At 41.0% G+C, this 15874-nt stretch overlaps 2 protein-coding genes across 3 annotated transcripts in view; one reads left to right on the plus strand and one right to left on the minus strand.

Annotated features, from left to right (window-relative positions):
- Window positions 1–1172: 1172 nt before the first annotated feature.
- LOC113017185 (tripartite motif-containing protein 16-like) lies at window positions 1173–7019 on the plus strand. 2 transcript variants are annotated; one of them, XM_080298680.1, is made up of 3 exons: window positions 1181–2727; window positions 3346–5846; window positions 6801–7019. In XM_080298680.1, the coding sequence occupies exons 1-2, from the start codon at window positions 1191–1193 to the stop codon at window positions 3441–3443; spliced, it is 1635 nt and encodes a 544-aa protein (XP_080154806.1). In that variant the 5' UTR covers window positions 1181–1190; the 3' UTR covers window positions 3444–5846; window positions 6801–7019. The 2 variants fall into 2 exon arrangements, with proteins under 2 accessions (XP_080154807.1, XP_080154806.1); XM_080298681.1 differs by having other exon boundaries at window positions 1173–5846.
- A 5062-nt stretch (window positions 7020–12081) lies between these two features.
- Window positions 12082–15874, minus strand: part of LOC113017154 (uncharacterized) — a 43740-nt gene continuing 39947 nt past the window's right edge. The window contains exon 14 of the mRNA XM_026160310.2: window positions 12082–15805. Coding sequence (XP_026016095.2) covers window positions 13412–15805 — 2394 coding nt within the window. The 3' untranslated portion in view covers window positions 12082–13411. The remainder of the gene's footprint in view (window positions 15806–15874) is intronic.

Below are 15874 nucleotides of genomic sequence, written 5' to 3' on the forward strand. Positions count from 1 at the left end.
AGAGTGGACAGGAAACATGACATATAGTCCAGGGAGCACGGATGATAAAATTAACTAAACTAAAACTGACCTGGACCCTAACTAATAATGACACAAGAGCCTCACATTATATCAATGTAACATAAGAAATCAAAATCAATTGAAAATTCTGGGTCGCAGACCCAACCCCCTGACATGCCTGTGAACACAAACGTGAACTCAAAAACACTGCTTTATTGCAGGCTTAAATACACACATGAAGTGAGAAGTGGCAATACATGGGGGAACAGCTGAAACAAATGAACATAATGTCACAGGGGAAGTGTAAAACTGAACACAACGAACACAGGACCTCTTTCAAAATAAAACAGGAAACATAATGAAACGCAGACATGACAACATGAATTTGACAACAACAGACATGCAGACATGAAACACATAAAGGACAAGGGAGACTTAACACCGGGGTTGAAAACACAAGGGGAAACTAATAAATAAATGAACTTAGAAAACGCAGTGAACTTAAACCTAAACCATAAACATCAAAATAAACTAAAACCCAAAACGCTGGGTCAAAAGACCCAGGATCGTGACAGTCACTCAGCTTATGAGTTAACAGTTTTTGAGAAGAATTGTCATATACAAAAACAAAATGCACTAATGTAGTCTGACTTCTGATCACTCTGTAATGTTTACATTTTGATTCAGAGAAATTTTGATGTACAGCTTGAAACTCTTTTCTACTGTTCATGCTGTGGTTCCTGAATGCAACATTAGCGTTGTAAGCCGTGAACAAATGTAAGATGGTTCTTTTTTTTCTCTCTTTTCTCTTGAAAACTGAAGCTGCCAAAGTGTCAGTGACATTTTTTGTAAGTTAATCTAAACCCACTTGCTGTAACTTTGAAAACAAAGAGATCTCAAGATTAACCTTGCACATGAAGAGAAATCTTAAAATTTGTATAGAATGTGTCAAAACCTGAAAACTACTTCAGATTCTTGATGAAATAAGGCACTTCCTCTCCGTACAAGTTTCCTCTTTGCCTTCCTCACAGATCTGCAGTTTTCAAGATGAATGAAATCAACATGCGGTGTTGTGTAAGTGCTCAGAGGCTCCATTTCCTACAGAAACACATGTTGTTCAGATCAGCGCTCAGACTAGTTTCACTTCTACAGAACAGAAACTCCCACAGTCACTGACACTGAGAGGAGAAATGGCGCAGAAAGGAGTTCAGCTGGACCAAGAAACCTTCTCTTGTTCCATCTGTTTGGATCTACTGAAGGATCCGGTGACTACAGCCTGTGGACACAGCTACTGCAGGAACTGTATTAAAGGTTTCTGGGATGAAGAGGACAGGAAGGGAATCCACAGCTGCCCTCAGTGCAGGAAGACGTTCACACCGAGGCCTGTCCTGGAGAAAAACACCATGTTAGCAGCTTTAGTGGAGCAGCTGAAGAAGACTGGACTCCAAGCTGCTCCAGCTGATCACTGCTATGCTGGACCTGAAGATGTGGCCTGTGATGTCTGCACTGGGAGGAAGCTGAAAGCCATCAAGTCCTGTTTAGTCTGTCTGGCCTCTTACTGTGAGAAACACCTCCAACCTCACTATGATGCAGCTCCGTTAAAGAAACACAAGCTGGTGGCCCCCTCCAAGAAGCTCCAGGACAACATCTGCTCTCGTCATGATGAGGTGATGAAGATTTTCTGTCGTACTGATCAGCAGAGTATCTGTTATCTCTGCACAATGGATGAACATAAAGGCCATGAAACAGTCCCAGCTGCAGCAGAAAGGACTGAGAAGCAGAAGGAGCTCGAGGTGAGACGACTAAACATCCAGCAGAGAATCCAGGAGCGAGAGAAAGATGTGAAGCTGCTTCAACAGGAGGTGGAGGCCATCAATGGCTCTGCTGATAAAGCAGTGGAGGACAGTGAGAAGATGTTCACTGAGCTGATCCGTCTCCTCCAGAAAAGAAGCTCTGATGTGAAGCAGCAGGTCAGATCCCAGCAGGAAACTGAAGTGAGTCGAGTCAAAGAGCTTCAGGAGAAGCTGGAGCAGGAGATCGCTGAGCTGAAGAGGAAAGACGGCGAGCTGGAGCAGCTCTCACACACAGAGGATCACAACCAGTTTCTACACAACTACCCCTCACTGTCAGCACTCAGTGAGTCTACACACTCATCCAGCATCAATATTCGTCCTCTGAGCTACTTTGAGGATGTGACAGCAGCTGTGTCAGAGACCAGAGATAAACTACAGGACATTCTGAGAGAGGAATGGACAAACATCTCACTGACAGTCACTGAAGAGGATGTTTTACTGTCACCAGCAGAGCCAAAGACCAGAGCTGGATTCTTAAAATATTCACGTGAAATCACACTGGATCCAAACACAGCAAACAGACGTCTGTTATTATCTGAGGGGAACAGAAAAGTAACAAGAATGGAAGAACAACAGTCTTATTCTGATCATCCAGACAGATTCACTGATTATTCTCAGGTCCTGAGTAGAGAGAGTCTGACTGGACGTTGTTACTGGGAGGTGGAGTGGAGAGGTAGAGGAGTTGGTCTCGCAGTCACATACAAGAATATCAGCAGAGCAGGGAGCTCAGATAACTGTGGATTTGGATATAAAGAGAAATCTTGGGCATTATATTGTGACACAAATTATTTTCAATTTTGGCACAACGATGTCCAAACTGTCCTCTTAGATCCTCGGCCCTCCACAGTAGGAGTGTACCTGGATCACAGAGCAGGTATTCTGTCTTTCTACAGCGTCTCTGAAACCATGACTCTCCTCCACAGAGTCCAGACCACATTCACTCAGCCGCTCTATGCTGGACTTTGGCTTTTAGATTATGGAGCCACTGTAGAGTTGATTAAAGTCAAATAGAGAAGACAGGTTCATGTTGATCCCTGACCATTATATGTACTTGTGTATTTTCTAAATGAGGCTTTACATTTTATCTCAATGACCTTGTAGTACCATATCACCCTATTAGAGCACTTCGCTCTCGCTCTGCAGGCCTACTTGTTGTTCCTAGAGTATTTAAAAGTAGAATGGGAGGGAGAGCCTTCAGTTTTCAGGCCCCTCTTCTGTGGAACCAGCTTCCAGTTTGGATTCGGGAGACAGACACTATCTCTACTTTTAAGATTAGGCTTAAAACTTTCCTTTTTGCTAAAGCATATAGTTAGGGCTGGACCAGGTGACCCTGAATCCTCCCTTAGTTAAGCTGCAATAGATGTAGGCTGCCGGGGGATTCCCATGATGCATTGAGTTTTTCCTTTCCAGTCACCTTTCTCACTCACTATGTATTAATAGACCTCTCTGCATTGAATCATATCTGTTATTAACCTCTGTCTCTCTTCCACAGCATGTCTTTATCCTGTCTTCCTTCTCTCACCCCAACCGGTTGCAGCAGATGGCCGCCCCTCCCTGAGCCTGGTTCTGCCGGAGGTTTCTTCCTGTTAAAAGGGAGTTTTTCCTTCCCACTGTTGCCAAAGTGCTTGCTCATAGGGGGTCATATGATTGTTGGGTTTTTTCCTCTGTATCTATGAAGCGCCTTGAGGCGACTTATGTTGTGATTTGGCGCTATATAAATAAAATGGAATTGGATTGAATAGAAGCTGAGAAGTTCAGTGGTCCATTGATGTGTGAAAATAATGTTGCACTGATTCAAACTGTACTTACATTTATATACCTGACATCAATATAAATCTGAATTTGTTCTTATGGCTGATAATCATGTGAGTTTAAATGATACTACTCTTCATATTCAGCATGTTTGAAATCTGTCATCAGTCTGGTTAGTGCTTTTATTCTGTAGTTGCTGTAGTGGGTTGTCAAATGCAACAATATATTGGAGCTGCAGTGATTCATCAGTTAGTCAATGATTAGAGAATTGATTGTTTTATCATTATTTTAGTCACATTTAAAGCTGCTTCCAGTTTCTGAAATGTGAAGATTGTTGATTTTCTTGATCATATATGACTGTAAACTTAATGTCTTTGAGGTTTGAACTTTTAAAATGAAACAAAAAATTAAATCCTTGAGGTTTTTGATATTATATTATCATCATTATTATTATTGTATCTACAGTGATGACATTTAATGTCTTTTTGAGATGAAAAGCTTGATCACACTCACTTATTTATACATTTAAATATAAAAAACCAAATCAGTGTTCCCCAACCCCCGGGCCCCAGACAGACCAGGCAGCAAGAGAAGAAAACATTTTTTTGTACCGATACTGGTTTTATTTTGTTGTATTTATCAACAACACCTTAATAGCCGGTCGGTGACACACAAAAAGGTTGGGGACTGTTGAACTAAATAACACAGGCCTGTATGTTGTGGAGGATAGACATGTTTCTTGCCCTGAGCTGTGTCTGGCAGGCAGAGCGTCTCCACAAATCTGAAGCTTCTGATTTGGAGAAAATGAGCTGAGGGAGACACCTGGTGGACAAACACAGACATGACAGGAAGAAAGACTAAAGTGCAGAGTGGAGACAAACAGCTGGAAATACTTGTTGGAAAGGATTGTCATGCTTCAGAAAAACACACAGCACACACTCTAACAGTCCTTTATTTGCACTGAAGGAGACACGTGAAGAAACCAAATCACACAATAATGATGTGAACACATTTATAGTCAGTGTTCAAGATGGTGGATAGAAATGAGCATCATGAAGCATTTGTTCACTTTTAGGTCTGATTCTTACAGCAGAAGCAGCATTTACATGAACTCACTGGCCTTTTTCCACTGAACACTCTCTTCTTCATCACCTCATCTTCCTCTTCTGACTGATGCTGAGCTCCAACCCTTTTTACTTCCTGGAGATGATTCATACTCACTGAAATTTTACTCATGACACAGAAACTGTTCAGTTATTCTTCATTTATTAGTCTGTTTATCAGGAACCTCTGTTGATTTTACATGTAAAGGATTTTCCTTCTATCATTGAACCTTTTAAGGGTTTTCTCTTAGTAGCTTTGGGGAGTTTTTAATTAGATTTACAGCTTCAGAATAACTTTGTGATGTCAGATTAGAAAGTCTGTGTCCAACCCTGGTGTTTGATCAGCTGTTTGATCCCTGCTGGGCTGGATTTTTTATATGAATGTTGAATTTGTTGTTTTGGAACTGAGTTAGATTTTTATTGATGGATGATTCGTTGTAAAAAGTGGATCTACCAACAGTTTATTTCTTTGTTATTAACCAGCAAGAAGACTTTTCCCAGAAATAGAGTTTTGATTAGTGGAACTGACAAACAGTTTGAGGCTGATTTGGCTGATATGGGTGAATATTGTGCAGATAATGATAATGTGAGCCACTTACTGACATGTACAGATGGATTTTCCAAGTATGCATGCAGGTGTCTTCAAACCAAGGCAGCAGCATCTGTTGCATCTGCTTTTCAGGATGTTCTGAGTGAAGGATGTGTACCTGTTAAACTTCAAATAGATGAAGGCGAGGAGTTTAATAATAAACATTTCCATCAGCTGATGGTTCAGTTTAACATCACACATTGATTAAACCAAGTTTTGTGGAACGTTTTAACAGAAGCTTTAAGGACCGTATGTGAAAAGACTTCACATCTATTAACTTATGAAGACATGTAAACGTGGTCCAGGACCTTGTGCTGTCAAGGCCAAGCAGCCGGTGTACAAAGGTTGGAGCCAAAAGCTGACTCAGTACATGTTTGTTTGATTTGAATGAAAACTTGATTTATAGCAGGGATCATGAAGGTCGAGGCGAGACATGGAGGGAATGACATGGGAGCAGGACTCACTCACTATTAAATGCTGAAGCAAAGCTACAGAGAGGGGCGTTTCTCCAGGATTGCGGTGGAGTGAGGAAAGAACAACATGTCTGAGGTGAGTTTCTGGACTTACACTACGAAAAAGGCTCTATTTTTTGTTGCCTACATAGTAGAAGGTCACTTTGTCTCTAAACAGGAAAATGAGCAGTCAGGGGTTAAAGTGGATTCAGCAGGTGGAGGAACCCTAAAATCAGTTGCAACGGCTCAGTGTGGGGAAAACATTCACGACTCAGTATAATTGCTGCTGAGAGCTCCAGTAGATTTTCTGAATGTACAGGCTGTGATCAGCTGACCTGCTGTTCTTTGTGGATTTACACAAGTGAATTCAACCAGATGTCAGCAGATGTTTTATGAGTTGAACTGATTTCCATCCTCTACACTGACAGTAAACTGTTTATGCTCTTTTTATTAGACACTATTCAGCTGGTATGAAGGTGAAATTCAGTGAATCTTAACTGCAAATTCATCTCTGCTACACTTGATGTAACCAAACTCTGAGCATGAAACCACAGCCACTGTGCAGCAGTCACACACTGTTCTGCAGCAAACTAACCTGTTTATCCTGCACTAACCTGCAACCTTTAAATAACACAGTTAGTCTGCCTCAGTTTGTTTAGCAGCACGTTTCAGGATATGAAAAAACATAATGTCACATGTACAGAACCAATATGTGATTTAAAAACATGAAGACTTACATGTGAGCTTTACAATCAGTCATTGGGCCAAAAGCAAGAAAAAGGAAACACTTTAAGCCCTGACTATGACACATAGTTTTGCCACTTTTATTTCTTTTTCTGTGATATTGCTGGTGATTAATACACCAACAGGAATGAATTCCATGTGTTACTGTTTAATCTCAAAGCAGTTTGATTTGAGGCTCGCAGTGACAAAATAATAACTCCCCTTAAAGGTGTTAAACCTAAAGTAATGAAGGTCTCCTAAAGGTCTCTTAGCATTAGACTCTTGCTATTTCTGTGCCTTCATTCTAATGTGTACACTCTGTGTTTAGTTCCTCTGGACGTGGCCCTGTTTTCCCGGAGCAGATCCTTAGTTTTGAATGATTGGAGAGTGGCTATAGCGAGCAGTGAGTGAGCGAAGAGAAGCTTTCCCTGTCCTCCCCACCTTGGATTTCCTGGAGCCTGGACCCCGTCACACTTGTATATAGCACAATTCCCTGCACTGTCTGTACACATACCTGGTGTAATAAACTATTTCTCCTCAAAGTGAAGAGTCCTGCGTGTGAGTCCTCAGTGAACGGTGACATCATTACAGTAACAAAGTATTTGTACTTCATTACTTCCTTCCTCATGCTGTAACCCTCGATTTCATTTGGTGTGTTTTTTTGATGAGATGCAGCTTTCCACACCATCTTTTCACCTATTGCTGATCACCACACTGTGTTTGTGTGCTAAAAGAGAAATCATTTCCTGCATGGAGACTAAACGGAAGCACAATTACATTAACTCAGAGGGTACAGCAACTGTTGCAGTTTGTCTTGAAACAACTGTAATCTCCACATCTGGACTTTTTTCTCAATTGAATTACGATTTTAATCTCAAAATTGAAACTTTATTTTCAATGTTATCTATAATAGTTTCTCTTAATGTGGCCGTAATACTCATTCGTACAGCAACATTGCCAGCAAACTGAAATTGGAAAAAAAGATGTAAGCAAAAAAAACACAAAGATGTAGGTTTCAAAACTCAGTTAATAATAGAAAAGAAAATTTATTCGCACATTTACGGTTTCAATTCACCTTTTTTTCAGTTTCATTTTCCCCCTTTCGATACAACATTTTCGTGTTAATTATTCTCAGTTTCATTTTAAGGTGGCATCATTTTAACCCCACGCACACACAGAGGGTCCATAACACTCACATTTCCAGAGTGTAACAACCAACCACCTGTGTGAAATCTGAAATGCCCATGGTGTTGATTCTATAATATATATTTAGCTAAAATCTACACATTTATTTGGGGAAAAATGTTATCTGGCTGTGGTTCTAAAGATCTGTGATCGTTACGTGTTCACTGACACCTGATTTATGCACACACAGTTATTGTGGTTCATTTCATTATGTCTTGGATTTGTCTGAATGTTGTGCCTGCTCCTTTATCAGTCTTTGCTTCCTGCATGTACAGCTTATGTGATTATTGACCAGGAGGGTTTGCAGTTTCATCAAAACATGAGTGTTTTGTTGCTTTCATTATGACTTGGCTGACTATGGCTGCTTACACATTGCAGACTCAGACTATTACATTAATACGCTATTAGTGTTTGTATATTGAGCCTAGATAGCTCAGTCGCTAGAGCATCACACTTTTATTCTAAGGGTCCAGGGTTCAAGTCCCTGTTTAGGCATCAATCTTTACTGAATTTCGCAGAGGAACCCACCCGAGAGATTAATAAAGTTTTATCTTATCTTGTGTAATGTAGGGGGGAAATTCTTATAGTGACAAATATTTGACATGATTGCCAAGTTGTCAAAGCACCGTGTCAGGTCTTTGAAAACTGTAATGCCCTTTCAGCTTCCCGCTGGACTAAACATGCCTTGTTGTTTCTTTCAAATCTGTCTAAACACATGCATGTTGTACTAGTTGATGAATTAAAATGGAAAATGGTGCTTTTGCCACTGAAGTCTGAATATGTGCCACTGGCAATGCAGTACTAGTTGACTTCTTTTTGCTTGCCCCCCAGTATGCTATGCTTTGCAGTTGTTGATTTTCTGGTGGAGGTGGATCCAAAATTATTTGCAATTGGTTTACAGGACTGGTGAAGGACTCTTGTTTCTGGTCACCAGGGAGAGTCAGTATCACAAAGGCTGTGAAGGATGCAGCTGCTGTAGATCAGAGGTGTCAAACTTAATTGTACAGGGGGCCAAAACTCAAAGCACACTTTAGGTTGAGGGCCAAACAGGGTAAGCATTTATTGAAAACACTAAAACAATGTTTTTTGAACATAAATATGAATAAACACAGACAGGAATATTGTTTCAGAATAAATACACTTAGAATAAAGAATAACTTCTAATAACCGTCATAAGTTTTCAAACATGTCTTTTCCTATTGTTGTACCGTGCATCGATTTAATGTCCAATATTTCCTCTGAAACGGGCATATTGGAGTTCACTTCACGGATGAAGATGGCCAGCTGTGTAATGTCCATCATGTCTGTACTTTTATCCACAGCAACACATGATGCTATAAAGTATTTGCTTCTTTCACACGACTGTGTTCTTAAATCAGTGGTCATCTCACAAACCCGATCAGCAACCGTATTTCTACACAAGCTCACATTTGCCAATATCTGGGTTACCGTTAGAGTTAACCCTAACACTAGCTCTTCTACTTTCTGTATGAGAACTATGACTACATGGAAGGAGGTAACACAGACGATCCGACAAAGAAAGGCACACAGACTAAGTACACACAAAGGAGATTAGGGAAAGTGGAAACACATGAGGAAACAGCTGACACAAATTAGCATAATGACGCCACAGGGAAAGTGAAACTAAAACACGCACACACACAGCAAGCTTGTCAACATAGGAAACACGGACATGACGAACCAACAAGGGAGACTTAAACACAAGCATACTGAAAGTAAAAGACAGACCGTATAATACTGTGAACAAGAACAGACACAAGGCCATAGAAGAAAATCTAAACCATGATGAAACTCAGCTAAAACCTAAATGATGATCAACACCAGAACTTAACATATGTTCATTATCATGGGAGAGAAGAAATAACTATAAAAAATCGAAAAGATGGGTCGCAGACCCAGACCCTGACACAGAACAGAAACTTGACTTGATTGACACTCTGAATTACTGAATCTGTAGATTTTGTCTTATTAGCGCTTCATTTTGCTGAGCCATGAATAACAATAATAACTAGAAAAATTTACATTTCCTGCAAAAATGCTGTGTGCATGCCATAACGCTGAAGCTGTCTGCTGAAAATAGCTGAAAAAGATGAAAAGTTGCAAAAATTGTATGGCGGTGAAGAAACTGAAAATTCTGCTGAGCACAGGTGAAGAAGCAGAAATCTTTGCTGAAAAGTGGTGAAAAGCCAAAAATTCTACTGAAAGGGGTAAAGACGGAGAAATTTTTGCTGAAAAGTGGTGAAAAAAAGTTGCCATGAGCAGGATTTGAACCTGGCCGTCCTGGTCTAAAGGCAGCTACTCATCTCACTGAGCCAAACTCATTCTCACAAAGAAGAGGTGGAGTGACTGACAATTCTACTGAAATGAGCAGAAGCTGCTGAGAATTGTGCTGATAAGAGTTGAAAATTTTGCAGAAGAGGTGAATGAGCAGAATTTCTGAAGAAAAGAGTTTTTTCTGAAAACAGCAGAAATAACTGAAAATTTTGCTGAAAAGGGGTGAAAAAGCTGAAATTTGTGTTGAAAGGAGTTAAAAAAGTTATAGTGTTAACTGAAAGAAATGCTGCCATAAGCGGGATTTGAACCCGGCCTCCCAGTCTGAGAACGGCTGCTCATCTCACTGAGCTAAAACACAGCTCAACCAGGCAAGGAAAACTAGTGACCAGACTGATAATGTGGAAGAAATGGGCAAAAAATATTGCATAAAAAATTCAATATCTCAAAAAGTATAGAAGTTATGATTACCAAAAGTCATAGCACACATTAGCAGAAAGAGCAGAATTTTTTGTTTGAACGGTGAAAATAGCATGAAAACTGAGGGAGTAGTTAAGCGGTAAAAAACGTACGGAAGCAACCAGAAGTCAAGTCAAGTCAAGTCAAGTCAAGTCACCTTTATTTGTCAATTCTGCCACATGTACAGGACATACACAGAATAGAAATTGCGTTACTCTCAAACCCTAGTGATTAGAAAAATGCAAATAAAATAATTAAAAAGTAAAAATTTAAATAAATACAATACAATTTTACGTATAACAAAAAAAAGCTATGCAATATACAATATACAATAGAATAAAGTATAATAAAGTATAAAGAGAAACAGGAACTCAATAGTGTGGATCCTCAAAGGCATCCACACAATGAATCTATATAAAAAGGATCTTGCAGGCATATAAATGTACGCTGGGCTGGATGTGGCCCACGGCCTCGAGTTTGACACGTATCCTCTAGATACTGAACAACTACAGAAAACTACATTTCTCCTGTGGCCTGCAGTTTCTGCATCTCACCGTCTGAAATACACAACGTAAACATCACTTTAATACTTTTTGCTTGTTAGAATAATGAACTACAGAAAGACGTCATCTTACCTAATAACTGCTGAGCACTGTTTGACTGGGACACAATGGGCACCTCTGCAGTCGACTCTGAATCTATATAGAAATGATCTCGCGGGCCGGATATAAATGTACGTTGGGCCAGATGTGGCCCGCAGGCCTCGAGTTTGACACATATGATGTAGATTGCAGTTGTCCAAGCATTTCACTACATATCGTACTGTGTATGACTGTGTACGTGACAAATAAAATTTGAATTTGAATTTGATTGATGGGTTTGTAAACGAGATAATGAAAGATTATATTAGGTAAACCTGTACAACTGCTCACCGATGCAAATATTTAATTAGCCAATCACATAGCAGTAGCTCCACGCATTTATAGATATGGAAAAGAAGTTTAACAGGTTTGGTTGTTGGTATTACACAGGCTGCTCTGAGTATTTCAGAAACTACTGGGATTTTCTACACACAGCCATCTGTAGGGGTTACAGAGAAGGTTTTAGACTTGACAAATATTCAGAGAACAGCAGTAACGCCTGAAAGCACAATTCTTATTACAGTGTTTAAAGAAATCAAAGATACTTGTAAAGGTTTTTTTTTAACTCTAATAACACATTCAAGATGAACACGTTGGCAGTGATGTTGCCACAGAGACGTTTTCCTCTACACAAATCACTACAGTTACTTTAGCTTCAGCGTTGTTACATCACTACAGAAAACCTAGAAGCAAAAACACATTTGTGCTTGTTTCTTGAACTCTAAGAACTATAAAAATGGATGATTTTGAGATTGATGATGGTCTCGACTGCTTTAGTTTCTCAGTTTTAAATATGATACAAGACCAGAATTAATGAGAGGTGCAGACACAAAGACGTTCTGCTCAAGATTAGATACAAAATGCAGCTGTAAGAATAGGAAATGTGGATATAGTTTCAAATGTTCTTGGTTTTAAAGTGAATGTTTCCAGACATTCATCCACTTGAAGCAAGATATTTCAGTCTATTTCAATTAAAACATTGTCTTCTGGCAGGAAAAAGTGCAATACAGTCTTTGAATGAAGTGCGCAGAGTGACTGAGGAACAATGCTTTATTAATTAGTAGGGATACATAAATAAAGACAGATAAACATAAAAATGTCCTCATATGAAAACACAACTTGAATTTTCCAAGTCAGACAGAAAGTGTCTGTTTTTAATCAGAGTTATAAATATCTCCTTGTTTAAACTGATCGTGTTTTTTAAACAGACACCACCGCTCTCAAAGATTAGTTATGTCAGGCTTTATAAAAACACAATTAGTAATATTATTATTTCTATATAAGTCCAGCCTGGATTAAAGAGATTCTGCTGCACGGTTCGTGCAGTTAAAGGTGCTTGTGAATCGAAAAGGCATTCAGTCACATGACCTTTAAAAACTGCAGAATTTTCAGGATACTCCAAAGATGTACATCTTTATAGCTGCAGATATTTCTCTTTCAAAAAGGAAAAAAGTACCACAGGAATAAATCAAAGGGAGTACAAATAAAATGAAATTAGATTTTATTCACTCCGTTTTTTAGCTCCCCTCCTTTCAATTCAGTGTTTAACTTTGCAGTTTGTATGTTGGTTGTAATAGTTTCTTTCATACAATACGGCGTACCCCTTACTCTCATAGTAGGAGCCTTTAGTCTGTGGATTAACGCACAGACTGACTCAAGTGTCTGTAGGCCTAATAGGAGAGATCAAGTCATGGCTACGGCCACCAAATTATTCAGAACTGCTAGTGTTAGTGTGGTTTTGACTGAAAGCTTGTTAGCAATCACGTCACAGGCTGTAGTCATTTCCCGACTCATCCAGAGATCTCAGAGCTTCACTCTGACCAAAACAAAAAGGTCTGTGATTTCTGATAAGACATCGGCTTTCCTGAGGTTGTGAGGAGAGGTCATTATTGTCATTAATCTTGGAATGTACTCTCAATTAATAGATTTAGAAAGAATACAAATATACCTTGAAAACAAGTTGTTTTTCCCCTCTGTGGTTGTTTAAAGTGCATTACAAGGACAATATAGTACAAAGAAAACGTAGTGAACTTTTCAGCTCCGCTGCACTTAAACCTTATAATAACAAACAAACAAGTTAACAAACAAGATTTAAATCCATACGAGACAATCTCATTGTATCTTCCTTTGTTACTCAAATTAAACTTGAACATTTTAAAAGGTATCAACATTTCATAATGGAGTGTATCTCCTGACTTTCCTGAAGGAGGAGTGATTAGGAAAAAATCCTCAAAATGGTAAAAATGGCCTGTATTTATACATATTTATACTTTACTAGTCCCTAAGGACCCCAAAGCGCTTTACATATCCAGTCATCCACCCATTCACACACGCATTCACTCAAAACAAAACAACCAAGAGTTTATCTCCAGCGCGGCCTTGTGGGCAAGACCGAGTCCTGAGAATGAGCGGACTTGTCACTGTCACTGTCATTCCGTCTGTGGCCTTTAGGGGGAGCCAGCAAGTCGTGGCGCGATGCACGAGGAGATGATTTGACGCTCTGAGACTTCCTCTGTGAGGAGGGGGAGAGTTTTTGGGCATCTGAGGATCTTGCTGACGCATGGACTCTTAGTGATCTTGATCGCGTAATAGGCAAGGAGGTGCTGGATGGGGTAACAGCGGAGGAGGTCTTGGAAGAAGGTTTGGGGGAGGGGTCTGACCCAATGTTGGGGGAGTGGGAAGCAGCAGGAACAGCAAGGTTGGTGTGAGTACGTCTGAAAGAGGAAGAGGCTGTGCTCCGTGCAAAACCCGGAAACACAGATGATGAAGAGCTAGTGGCTTTGCGCAAAGGAGTGGCAGGAGCACTGACGCTGCCTCCTCCTCCCCTTCTTCCACCCTGAGAGAGTGCCCGCAGTGTGGAGCGACAGATCTTCTCCTCCTGCTGGGCTTTAGGTTTCATTAAGGGCTTTTGGCTGGACATCTTTCCTTGAAGGTCCTTGTTCTGTTCTCGGGCAGATGGCTGAGTACCTGAAACATTCTGGTTCTTTGAGTCCTTTGGATCCAAAGTCTTGGGGATCCCAGATTGTCGGGATGAAGGAGCATTTGCAGGCCTCGCTACTCGTCGAGGGGAAGCACTGCTTCGTTTTGAGGGAGTCAGACTGGTGGGCACTGCGGTGCTGGAGGAGCCTCGATTCTTCTCTGTATGTTTGATTCTGGATGGACTTCTGTTGGTCCTGGATATTGGCACAACCCTCCTCATGTCCTTGTTCTCGGAGGTTGTGAGGGTCCGGATAGATTTGGATTTGCCAGATGCAGAGATAGTGTTTGGGGTAGGTTTCTTCCCATTAGTTTGGACTTTAGACGTAGGAAGGCTCTTGCTGGGTAGTTTAGATGGAGTTGCTGGTTCTGCTTTTACTTTGGTGGAAGAAGCTGCTTTTGCAGTTTTACTGGTTGAGTCTTTAGATGCCATGTTGTTTTTGCTTTTCTCTTCTGTTGATTGTTTTGAGACGGTCACTCCATCACTGTTCCTGTTGGTGGACACTTCTGCTTCTTCCTCCAGTTCTTTATCTTTCTCAGAAGCATCTGCTGTGAGAGCAGGCACTACATTAGGTGTTGGAGGTTCTTTCGGGCGCCACACAGAGGAAGAAACTAGCAGTGATGTGTCATCACAGCGGGGGACAGGCACTGGTTGGCTGCTGATGGGTACAGGCACTGGTTTTTCATTGGCCGGTTGAGGTTCTGAAGGCATGTCATTGGCTAAAGCAGAGGAAGTTAGTTTGTTTCCTCCTTGGTTATCACCCTTATGCTGATCTTTTTCAGTTTCTGCATAGGTGCTTTGTGTGTCACTTGTAGCCTCGCACACACCCGTCACACACCATACAACCACCTTATCCTCTTGCCCCTCATTGCCCTCTCTTGGTGTTGAAGAAGAGCTGAGCTCACAGACTTGCTCATCAGATTGTTTTGGATTTACAATCAGTTGGCCATTATTCTGCACCTTATCAACTTGCAAGTCATCCCCTTTCTCTTCTTCCAAATCTGTGATTGTCACATCATCTTGATGAAGACCGACATGTCTGTTTTCGCTATGACTTGTGAGAGTGTCGCCACTGCCAAACACTTTTAGCTCAGGAACCAACGTGCATTTGTCTAAAACCACCACCATGTTTCCTGTAGCAGTGGTGCTCTGCTGAAAGCTCTTATCAGTGCAGTCAGTCTGCTGAGTTAAAACCAGTTCAACATCTTTTGGTTTGCTTGTTGTAAGTGTTGCATGGCTGCTTAAACCCATGCCAGGTTGATCACTGCTGCTTTTGTTGTTGTGTTCAGATTGCTGGTTTGAGTCAGAGGTAGGTTTGACTGCAAGTTCATTTGCAGGATTAGTGGCATTTGCACACGTCTGGGTAGCATTTTGGCTGAGGTAAGTGGCAGTTGCATGGTTTTTGTTTTTTGGACTCCTTTTGGAAGGTGATGAGGAGTTTTGTGGTGCCGTCTGGGTGGACACTGGGAATCCTGGACTTGAGGGAGATGGAAAACTGCTCCCTTTGCCTCTTTGCTGAAAGTTTTTGCGATCAGTCGCCTTTTCCAGGAAAGTGCTTAGTTCCTGCTCAGCAGCAATAGATGGTGAGCAGGATGGAGACTTTCGGGAACGACGTAAGCTCACAGCACGTCCCAGAGGACTGTGGGAGTTGTTCACTGGTGAGCGAGGGTGGGACCTAGGGGTCAGGAGCTCCATCAACAGTCCGGCCTCGTCATGCCGCGACAAAGCAGTGGACATGTCAAGCTCACTGTGGCAGCGCAGCCCAAAGACTCCATCCACCTATAACGGGAACAGAGAGTGGATCATCGTTAGACATCTTTGATTGATTTTGTTTTACAGTGTCTGCGT

The sequence above is a fragment of the Astatotilapia calliptera genome, chromosome 3 (genome assembly GCF_964374335.1).
Source record: "Astatotilapia calliptera chromosome 3, fAstCal68.1, whole genome shotgun sequence".
Classification (NCBI taxonomy): domain Eukaryota; kingdom Metazoa; phylum Chordata; class Actinopteri; order Cichliformes; family Cichlidae; genus Astatotilapia; species Astatotilapia calliptera.

Coding starts and splice junctions, on each gene's coding strand:
- LOC113017185 (XM_080298681.1), top strand. CDS start 1,191: ATGGCGCAGAAAGGAGTTCAGCTGGACCAAGAAACCTTCTCTTGTTCC.